This window comes from Salvia miltiorrhiza, chromosome 4, assembly GCF_028751815.1.
Source record: "Salvia miltiorrhiza cultivar Shanhuang (shh) chromosome 4, IMPLAD_Smil_shh, whole genome shotgun sequence".
Taxonomy (NCBI): Eukaryota; Viridiplantae; Streptophyta; class Magnoliopsida; order Lamiales; family Lamiaceae; genus Salvia; species Salvia miltiorrhiza.
Window position 1 is genome coordinate 44304690 of NC_080390.1, and position 11977 is coordinate 44316666.

Below are 11977 nucleotides of genomic sequence, written 5' to 3' on the forward strand. Positions count from 1 at the left end.
ACCCAGAAGAACTCTAAAAAGCGAAAAATCTCGCAAACCCGTCAAATTCGGCGGTCAAACTCGGCGGTCGCCGTTTAGGTCGCCGAAGTTGTGCTGAAAAATGGCCAAATTCGGCGCTCGCCGAATTTAGAACTCGCGGTGCAAATCTGAAACAGAAATTTCGGCGACCGACTCGGCGGTCGCCGTTTAGGACGCCGAATTTTGACTGCTGCGCGCGACGTTTTGGTTTCGGCCATAACTTTCTCGTCCGAACTCCGATTTATGATCTGTTTGCGCTCACGAACTCTTATCGAGATGATATACAACTTCTATTTCAGAACATTGTTCTAAATTCGAACTCAATAAATCTTCAAATTCCTTCAAAGTTCGAGTAAGAATCATGTTTCACAAGATAAAGCAAATAATCACAAAACAATTATCCAACACTCAATTTCCTATAAAATTAACATCATATGAACATTAAAAACCATGGAAATATGAGTGTTATCAACTCCCCCAAACTTAATCCATTGTTCGTCCTCGAATAATGAGAAGAACACAAACAATAACACGAATGGGTAAGAAATCTAGCTCATCGATGCCTCCGAAAAATAAAGAATGATAGAATTCTCAAATCCTCAACAATTAAGCACAAAAATCACCAATAAACACAACCTATAGCAAAATCAACCTTGACATTCCAAACAATTGAATCTCACAAGGTATGTGTATCACTCAACTCTCAATTTGATGGAACGGGACGTGTATACTCTCATCGAATTCAATGCAATGCAGATCTCTTACCATAGGCTTGCCAATCGTCTACAATCTCCATCGCTAAAAATGTGCCATGACTAAGATCAAAAAGGTCTTTTTCTTCGGGTTATAATGTAGGGACATTGGTTAAGGTAGGGAAATATAGGCTAAGTGACTCAAATAAATCAAGAACACCAACCTTATGACTTCACTAATTAAGCATGGAATAAATTCCATCTTCCACCCAACTATATCACCATAAACAACACAACTCAAGGGATTTAATCATCACAATACAGAACTAAACACTCTTTTATGCTCTCAATTTATTTCCAACACACAAAGTCGATTTTCTAACAAATATCTCAATATACACTCGACTTTATACTTTTTTCTCTTTCTTTTTCTTTTCTTTTTTTTTCTTTTTTTTTTTGAACAATTTTTTTTTCTTTCCATAACTTTTCTAGAGCTCATAAGAGTAAATAGTAACACAAAATCATCCCTTCTTCTTCACAACCCACTATGAATATTCACCACATAAAGATTCCCATATACTTCATCACCCCCTATCATCCAGCTAAAGAATAAAAGCTAAATAGGCTCAAAGTGGATAACAAAGGATAATTTTTTCAAGGACAGTGTTTGGGATAATAATGTGGCTAGCAAAAGATGGCCAAAATCATCTCCTAATCCTGGGCACAACAGCAACCTCGACACAGAAACCATGGCAAGTTCTAGAAGATCACCACATGCATGACAAAACTCACAACAAAGAACAAACTGTGTATGATAAACAGATATAGCTCAAAATCTCACAGGTTTATTCAACGTCTAAAAGTCAAGGTCAAAATCACTCTAGAATTATGCAAATTAGTTTCAATATGCTCAAATCATCAAAGAAAATCAAATTCAATTTTTTTTTTCACAGAAATCATCATTGGCATCTCACCAGAAATCTAATGGAGTAATAACCAACTCAAAGCCAAAACAAACACACACCACCAACCAAGCAGGATAAAACAATAAAGCCAACAAAAAGATAAAAGTGATACACATATCTATTCTCACCCCCTCCCCCAAACTTATTACAGAACATAAGTTCGAAAATAAGTTTGGAGGGATGATGATATGTGTGTCACTACTCACAGAAAAACATGCTCCATGGTGGTGGTATGAATAAAGCGCGAGTTCCCTCATCTTCCAAGCTCAACACTGCACTAAAACCCCAAACAAAACAACAAAACAAAAAGAAACAAAACGAAACTAAAAGAACGAGAAACAAAACAAAAACGGTTGGGTTACCTCACAACAAGTGCTTAATTTAACGTCTAGAGCTCGACGATACCTCAAAAACTCATGGAGGTCGGAAACAACACTCTAACCATTGGAAAGCTTTTCTACTCTTGGGTGCCCTCTCCACCAAAACACTTCTCTTGGCTCGGACATCCTCCACAAGCATTGCCCCCTTCTCATTCTTGTTCCGAAAAATCCGGAATTTCACTTTCTTCTTCTTGGGGGTATGGGTTTTCAAAGACCCATCATGCTCCAAAAACAAACACATCTCAAAAGTCAGAACTTCTTTTGGTTTTGGAGTCTTTTTCTTGGCTTCATACTTGGGCAGCTCATTCTTCTCAACCTTTTCATCCTCCAAATTTGCTAGAAAACTGTCAGCCAAATTTATCACTTCATTCTGGGGAACTTCATTTGGTGGAGGTTTCTTGAAAATCACAGTTTCCCCATAGGCTCCCAATGTCATCGTCCCCCTTTGCATATCTAGCTTTGCTCCACATGTGGCAAGGAAAGGTCTCCCTCACAGCAAAGGCATCTTTGGATCCTTCGGAATATCCAACACTACAAAGTCGACTGGGAAGAAAAAATCACTCACCTTCACAAGCACATCTTCCGCAACTCCTAGAGGTTTAGAGCAAGACTTATCAATAAGCTGAATTGTCTTGTTGGTTGGCTTCAAATCCCCCAGCTTCAACTTCCTATAAACTTTGAGAGGCATGACATTTATGCTTGCTCCGGTGTCACACATCACTTTCTCAAACAATGACTTTCCAATCTTCACAGGAATATTGAAGCTGCCCGGATCTTCTCTCTTTGGAGGCAACTGATACTCCTTCACTGCGAGCACCTCCTCAAATTCATTGAATGCACTCTTCTTTTCCATCACAGCCTTCACAATTTGCACCTCATTTGGCTTGTTTCTCAAGATCTCCACGGAAGGAATATTCACAGCCAACTTCTTAAATGTCTCCAAAAATTTGGAGCTTTGCTCATCTAATCTTGGCCTCGGGAATGGAAGAGGGAAAGGTGCTACAGGCTTGTACTCTGGCCTGGGAAACGTAGGAGTAGGAATAGGCTTCTTAACAGCAGAGGTATTCGACGATACCTTAGAAGTAGGCGGCGAATCGCACACAATCGTCTCCAGGTCATCATCATCCATAATCTCTACATTTTTTTCCTTGCCATCCTTGCCGTCCTGCAGCTTTGGATGATCCCGCTGCTCTGCAGAGGAATGGTGATTCCGCTGCTCTGGAGGATTCCGCTGCTCTTCATCCTCAACTGAATTATCAACCACCCGGATAGAATGACATTGCTGATTTTGCTGAGGTTGTTGATATTGGCTTTTCGGATTGAACTGAGTGTTTCTAGGAAATTGGCCTGGCTTGTTCTGCGCAGCTGCTTGGTTGGCCATCTGACCAACTTGAGTCTCCAATATCTGCACTTGCTTGGACAGTGCTGAAAAATTATTTCCAATTTGACCCACTTGAGACTCCAAATTGGTCATCCTTGTATTAACAGTTGTCTTCATGCTAGACATCTTTGTTAACATCTGCTGCATCATATCCTCCAGTGATACTTTCTTCGGCTCATTGATGACTTCTCCACTAGACACAGAAAATCCCGGTGGAGGTTGCAAAGCATTGTTGGGATTGTTATAGGCTAGATTTGGGTGTGGGCGCCCTCCTGGCTGATATTGCTGCGGGAACGGCTGCTCTCTGTTGTACATTCCTGGCTGTACCTTCTGAAAATTTCCATAGTTTTGGCCATTGACAAAATTTACGTCTTCTATGCATATGGGATCTCTCACAGCTTGCTCCTGATTTCCAATGGTCAAAGCATTAATCATAGTAGTCAGCTTTGCCAGCTGCGTAGCAATCGCTGCCTGCTGTGTAACCATCGTTGCCATAGGATCAGAGCTAGAAGCAGCTGCCACCCTTTTCAATTGTACTCTCTCTGATGGCCATTGAAAACTCGTAGCAGCCATATTCTCGATGATGCTCCACGCCTCGGAATTGCCTTTCTGAAGCAGGGAACCTCCTGCAGCTGTGTCCAAATGCATTCTTGTACGCTCTCCACAAGCATTGTAGAACATGATAATGAGCGTCCCTTCATCAAATCCGTGGCCCGGACACTTTCTCAACTTCTCTTGATACCTCTCCCATGTATCTGCCAGCTTTTCTCCCTCAAACTGCTGGAACTGCACAATGTCCATCTTTAATTTCAGGGTCAGGCCAGGAGGATGGAACTTGCGTAGGAAAGCTTGAGCTACATCTTCCCACGTAGTAGTTGCACTCAAATTCAATGTATGATACCATGACTTCGCTTTATCCCGCAGTGAGAAAGGGAAAAGACGAAGACGGATAATATCATCAGATACTCCATTCATCTTTACAGTGCTGGAAAGCTCCAGAAATTGCGCCAGATGCGCATTAGGATCCTCTATAGCTTGTCCTCCATACTGGTTCTGCTGGACCATCGTGATCAAACTAGTCTTCAGCTCAAAATTATTGGCATTAATACGGGGAGGTTCTGGATACTCATACTGAGGAACGAACATCTCTGCAATCGGAGGCTGATTCTGAACTTCTTTAGCAGCTTGAGCGTCCAACAGCTGTTGCAGCTGCTCCTGTAGAGCACGAATTTGTTCATCAGTAGCCATCGTATGCAGTGCCTGAAAAAAAAAAACGAGAATTAGTAAAATAAAAATAAAATAAAACAGTAAACGCCTGAAGTACTACTAAGTCCTATCGGAAATATTAAAGAAACTTCTAATCAGTCCCCGGCAACGGCGCCAAAAAGTTGATCACTAATTTCTTAGCAACAAAAACTGCAACTAACACAGGTAATTGTAGCAAATAATAAGCTATCGAGTATCGTATCCTCAGGGACTGACACAACGAAATAACTCTAGCTATCTCTTAAACAGACTATAACAGTAGACAGGCAACAGAAAGTAGGAAGGTTTGATTAGAACTAAATTCAAATAACAACAAATAAAATAAGGTAAAAACTCAAATAATAAAAGACTCTGACCCTAGGGATGTACTTTTACTAATTAATTACATGCATTTAATCTATTGATTCAATTACCAATTTAATCCAACCCTGATGAGAGATCACAAAACTATTCACAAGCTTCTCTAACGAACACCTATGAAAGTAGATTAATTTACCCCCTTCACATTCAAGACTCCAAGGAATAAATTAACTCCCAAACGTACACAAAGAATAGCTCCCTATAGTTTCACCTATCCCATTCAAGTGTCAAGGCTACTACTATAACATGCATTCCTGAATCGGCTGAACAATTATCGCATTCAAGTCTCAAACTGAACAGCTAGACATGTAAAATATTGGCCAAATAATTCACAAGAAATTAAGCACTAGAAATCATGAATCACAAGTTGGAGGGCAAATTGATATCAACAAATCATACACACATAATTAATCAGCTATGTACAAACCCTAGGTTCAGATTAACGAACTAGCCAAACATAATAAAAGAAAGCAAAAACATAATTAATGAGAACTCAATTCGAAAAGATAAAAGTGATACACCAATTGAAAGAACTGAATTAAATAAAACTCTGAATAAAATAATTGTAGCGGCTTGAATCTTCAATCTTGTGGAAATCCAATCCAAGCTGTAAAAACTGGAAAGCAATAATAATCTAAAGCTATGAAACTGAGAAAATAAAGTTGGGAACTGAAAAAGGAACCCTAGATAGGTCAAAAGAAGACCTATTTAAAGTATCAGGGTAAAATACAGTGTTTGAAACCCAGAAGAACTCTAAAAAGCGAAAAATCTCGCAAACCCGTCAAATTCGGCGGTCAAACTCGGCGGTCGCCGTTTAGGTCGCCGAATTTGTGCTGAAAAATGGCCAAATTCGGCGCTCGCCGAATTTAGAACTCGCGGTGCAAATCTGAAACAGAAATTTCGGCGACCAACTCGGCGGTCGCCGTTTAGGTCGCCGAAGTTTGACTGCTGCGCGCGGCGTTTTTGTTTCGGCCATAACTTTCTCGTCCGAACTCCGATTTATGATCTGTTTGTGCTCACGAACTCTTATCGAGATGATCTACAACTTCTATTTCTGAACATTGTTCCAAATTCGAACTCAATAAATCTGCAAATTCCTTCAAAGTTCGAGTAAGAATCATGTTTCACAAGATAAAGCAAATTAAGCACAAAACAATTATCCAACACTCAATTTCCTATAAAATTAACATCATATGAACATTAAAAACCATGGAAATATGAGTGTTATCAACTGCAAAGTGAAACTAAATCTTGACGACGTGTTTAATCACAAAGGTTATTTCGAAAGAAAAGTTTTTCGCTGCCAGTGTTATTAGTCTAGCTGATAAATCTTCGAATAGTCAGTAAGATTTATAACACTCCTCTGTTTTACAAACCTGACTGAAGCCTAACGCATATCAGTTAAAGTCTTGTACTTAACTTATATCTCTTTACTGAAGAGAGATTCAATATCAGTCATCAACCGAAGTTTTTCTTAACTCTTTCACTGTTAAAAAGGTTGTGTTGGTTTGTTTTTGATAAAAATAGCCTATAGGTGTATTCCTCCTCCCCCATACACCTATTCTAGACCTTCCGGGACCTAACAATTGGTATCAGAGCAAGTTGTTCGCAAGAACAATTTGCTTTGACCCTGTTCTATTGAACTAGATCATTTTAAAAAAAGAAGGTCTTAAAATTCTTTTTCCTAAGTGCTAACTGCGTTCCTTATCTGTTTTATTTCTTTTCTTGTACAATGGAAACTAACTACAGCTGAGCCTCATCACTCCCGATGTTCAGTATTGAAAAATACAACATATGGAAGTTTCAACTGAAAAGCTTCCTCACTGCCCAACACTGTAGGATGTGGGAAGTCATCACCGATGGACCAATCGTCATCACCGAAGTGGTCAAGAGGATTCCAATGGACATGACAAGAGATCCATTTGATGAAATCCAAATCAACTTAAAGGCCGACTTCACCACAAAAGAAAAAAAGCAAGATGAGCTCGATAATCTTGCCAAAAGCATCATCTCCGGAACTGTCCCAGACAAGCACGTCACCAAAATCATCAAGTTCAAGCCGGCAAAGAAGATGTGGAACATTCTTGAAGGAATATGCATCGGATCAGAGGAAATTAAGGAGAACAAGCTGTCCATATCTTGTCAAAAGTTCGATTCCTTCCTCATGCTAAAAAACGAATCAGTTGAAGAGATGGAGCTCAGATTCAACCTGGTTTCGAATGAAGTGAAAATCTATTGATCACAGAGCTTTAAATAGAAAGAAATAAAAAATGATAATTGTGCGGCCAAATCCCATCCATTCCCAGAATGTGGTTTCTTAGTCATCTGTTCTTTGAGACAGGATTCACAAGCACCATATGACACAAACAACGTTGTTTGTTTTGTATATTGAGAACACTTCTTTCACATTCAAGAAAATATAAATCAGTCAAAATAGAGACACTTCCACAAAATGATCCATTAAGATCAAATGAGCGACTATTGTTTCCAAAATAGAAGGAAAAACCTTCAATGTCTAGCATTAGAATAGAGATAGAAAGAACCAAATAACAATTATTTAAAACTAGTTTATTTCCCGAAGGAAAATCTAATCTATAAGTTCTCACGCATTCAGTAGCAACTCTTGCTCCATTTCCCACTTGTAGATCGACTTCCTCGAGTATCACTTTCCTAGTTTTGCTTAGGCCCTGCACATTATTACAAATGTGTGAGCCACATGCTGCATCTAATACCCAGGATTGTGAATTACTCCCTTCGTCTACCAATTCAAGGCCTACTTGCCTTTTTGGTCCGTCCACAAAAACAAGGTCTACCTATTTTTGGTAAGTTTTTATTTATTATTTAATCAAAAAAGTCAAAGATTCTTTACAAAAAAGTGGGACCCTTTCTCCACTCAACTAATAAAAATACATTTTTTCTTAAAAAGTGGGACACTTTCTCCACTCAACTAATAAAAATACACTTTTTTCTTAAAACCCGTGTTTTTTCATATAGGCCTTTAATTGGTGGACGGAGGGAGTATCAATAAACATGTTTATCTCAATAACAAACATACCTGGTGCACCTTGTGCCTTGTATTTCGGGCAGTCTCTCTTCCAGTGCCCATTTTCATGACAGAATAGGCACTCATCATTTGGCAACTTCGGCTTTTTCTGAGCCCCTCCACCTTTAATCTTTAAACCTGCAACAAATGCTTTCTTCTGCTTGTTTTTCTTTTTGAAGGATTTTTCAGTGGTGTTCACCATGAGCACAGATTTGCCTATAGAGGTGAAAAATTCGTAGGTCTTCAACATGTTGTGTAGCTCAGGCAGACTTGCCTTTGTGCCGTTCATATTGAAGTTCACAATAAAGCTTTCAAACGAGGCAGGCAGAGACTGCAAAATTAGATTGACAGAGACATTAGAGGGTAGCATCGTTCCAATTGATGCCAATCTCTCAATCAACCGGATCATCTTCAGTACATGATCAGAAACCTGGCTCCCATCATGAAGCTTACACTTAAAGAGATCTCGAAGTATCTCATACTCCATTGTATGAGCTTCCGTAACATACAGACTCTTCAAGTGTTTTAGCATATCATAAGGGAACATGTGTTCGTGTTGCCTCTGTAACTCAGTAGTCATAGAGGACAACATCACACATTGAGCCGATGTTGCATCCTCGATATGCTTCTTATGTGCAACTTCATCAAACAATGCATACTCTACAGATTGCTTGTCGGGAATGACAGTGATTGGGTTGTCTAAGACATACTCAATCTTTTCTAGCCTTAAGACCAGACGCAACCAACGAAGCCAATCCGTGAAGTTCGACCCAGTCAACTTGTTTGTGTCCATCAAACATTTCAACGATAAATTGGACATTGTATCTGAACAAAATTAAATAAGAAAAACAAATTAGAAAGAGTAAACTTTGATCACATTGTATCACCAATCGAACAATGGGTCATCATATTGATTAGCTCACACTAATTTTGACATATCTTACACCACCAATGCAAAATACGGATTTATAATCTATATAAATTTTAATAGTCCAAGATCCAACTCTATATTATGCAGTCTTTGCTTTGTTGATAACTACAATAATATCACTTAGTAAGCCTCTAAGCCAATTGCAACAACAATTTTGCAACTTCTGTTTATTAATCCAATTAATCTGCGTCCTTAAATCATAATGATCGTTTTGTGTCACAAAATGATTTAAGCAAGTCAACCCACAACCTATGAATGAGCATTGGCCTTGTCGATTTAGAGCATACAATTTTATGTAAATGCTCTTGGACAAAAAGATTAGGTAACTCAAACAATTATGATAGACGTAATGTGTTTACACATAGACTTGTATTTAGCAGGTATTTAGCATGTTATACTAATTGCTTATATTTAATATCCAATATTAAATAGCAAAACAATTATTGGGCGCCGCCTACCCAGGCATATAAAACGCAAACCACATATATTGGGCATCGCCTATCCAGGCATATAAAATGCAAATCACATATATTGGGTGCCGCCTGCCCATACATAGTAATGCAGACTACATATATTAGGCGCCGCCTAATACTTAAGGATAAAAACGGTCTCTAACTATTATAATAAAATAATGAGAATAAAATCAAATAGCATGTTTATTACATCATAGCACAAAATCTCTACGAATAAATCATTAATCAAATTAAAATTTTATTATCTATTTTAAAATATGGGCTAATCAATTTATATTAATTCTACATTAATATAAACTCACATTTAATATCATTATTTCAAAAATAATAATAAATTGACATATATTAATTCAATTAATCAATTTATATTAATTCCTATTTATAAATATTTTTACTATTATTATTACAAAAAAAAATTATTAATCTAATTAATAAATTAATTCTGGAATTGGAAATATAAATTATTAATTGTAAATTAATAAATCATTTTTTATAGAAGACTGTTTCAGGCTTTAAAGCCCTTAATAGGTAGTAATTGATAAAATTCGCAGGCCCAGCCCAACAGCCTAGACCCATAACCCAACCCAGCCTCAGGACCGGGTCTGACCCGTGACCGGGAGCTGGCCCTCGACCCAGGTAAAAGCGGGTCTGACCCGCGATTAAACCCAATAGGGTTTTCGCTGCAACATGCAGCCGCCGCCACCGCTGTTCTAATTTTCGGTGGTCGCACGCTGTCACAGGCAGTCTCCCTGCCGGCGTCCAAGCTCGCGTTCGTGGGAGGCGATTTCGAAGGAGGAATATCGACCTCTTTGTTGGAAATATGGTTTTAAAGCCATATCTGGAAATTATTATTTAATTAAATATTTATTATTTAATTAAAATAATGATTGGATGTTAATCTACATCTCGAGTAGATCAACGTGATATACTTGAAGTCTCAAAACCGATTTCCGATGAGTGAGATATTGTATGTCAAAGTTTGGATGTTGAAGAGGGAAAATAACATTTATGTTATGTTATCCCACATTGGAAAACATAGAGATGTTTTTCATGTATAAGAATAGCAAAGCACATGGAGTAGATAAATTGACTTGTGGGCTTGCTAGTGGGCTTGATCTAAGTACTAGCCTCGCGCGCACACACACACGCGCGCCGCCGCCGACGATCGATCGATCGATCGGACGGACGGACGACGACGTCGTCGCCGCCGCCGGACGGGCGGGTCGGGTACGGGCCGCGGCCAAGGACTTGGATCTTGGCAATTGGTGCTTTGGGGTGGTGTTTGGGGCCCAAACTATTTTTTGGACCAACTCCATTGGGCTTTTATTTTTTGGCCCAACAGAATTATTTTCTTGGCCCAACAGAATTTAATTCCCAAGCCCAACTGCCCAGCCCACATCAGCATGCAGCAGCAGAAAAAAGAAGCAGCAGCAGAAGAACGCATGCTACGACTTCTGCATGCGTATTCAATTTTGCAGCTAAGTTTTCTTCAATGGCTGCGCCCACCGGCCACCTCTTCAACGTTTACAGCTTCCAGCCACTGGAGTTGAATTCAATGAATTGAATTCATACTCACCACATGCCTATAAATAGGCTTGTGGAGAGCATGCAGAAAACACCCAGAAAACACTACAAAATCCTGCATTCTGCATTTTACATACAACACTCTCTGCAAACACTTGTGCTCAGTTCTTGAGCATTTTAGTTCGCCGGAGCTCGCCGGATTGTGGTGCTACATCCAACGAGACGAAGTCGTTTTACCTTTGGGGAAGATACGCCTAACCGAAGAGCACTACCGGGGCGATAATCTTCTTGCGGGAAGAGATTCATCTCGACTCGACTTAGTTTATACGTATAATTTATTTATACAGTGTATTTCAGTTGTATCAAATTATTTGAGTTGTAATTTCTCAAATTATTTACTTTGTAATATTTCAATTATTTTGAGTTGTAATTTCTCAAAATATTATTTTTGTAATATCTTGATCGTGTACCCGGTTCTAACAATCGCAAGAAGATTATTTCTCTGCCGTTGATACACGTTCGAGAAATGGCTCACACCGACGTCAATACCACGTCGTCAATATTTTCCTCGTTTGCATCAACGGGGGCTTCATCGTCAACATCTAGAACTATTGGTCTTGCCGAGAAACCATCAACGTTCTCAGGCAAGAACTTCAAATATTGGCAAGAGAAGATGCTATTCTACCTCACAACCGTGGGGTTTGCCGGATTCTTAATGGAGGATAAACCTCCAACCCCGAGTGAAGGGGAAGGGGAGACAAGCCAAGAAATTCGTACCGGATATTTGAACTGGTGTCGCGGCGACTACTTGTGCCGTAACACCGTTCTCATGTCTCTGGACGAACGGCTCTACCGTGTTTTCAAGGTTCATGAAACCGCGAAACAATTGTGGGAGGCCCTTGATCTGAAATATCAAGTGGACAAGGCAAATACTACCAAGTATA

At 39.2% G+C, this 11977-nt stretch overlaps 1 protein-coding gene across 1 annotated transcript; it reads left to right on the plus strand.

Annotated features, from left to right (window-relative positions):
- Positions 1–6902: 6902 nt before the first annotated feature.
- Positions 6903–7301, plus strand: LOC131023488 (uncharacterized). The gene has a single exon (XM_057953031.1). The coding sequence runs from the start codon at positions 6903–6905 to the stop codon at positions 7299–7301; it is 399 nt and encodes a 132-aa protein (XP_057809014.1).
- Positions 7302–11977: the final 4676 nt, after the last annotated feature.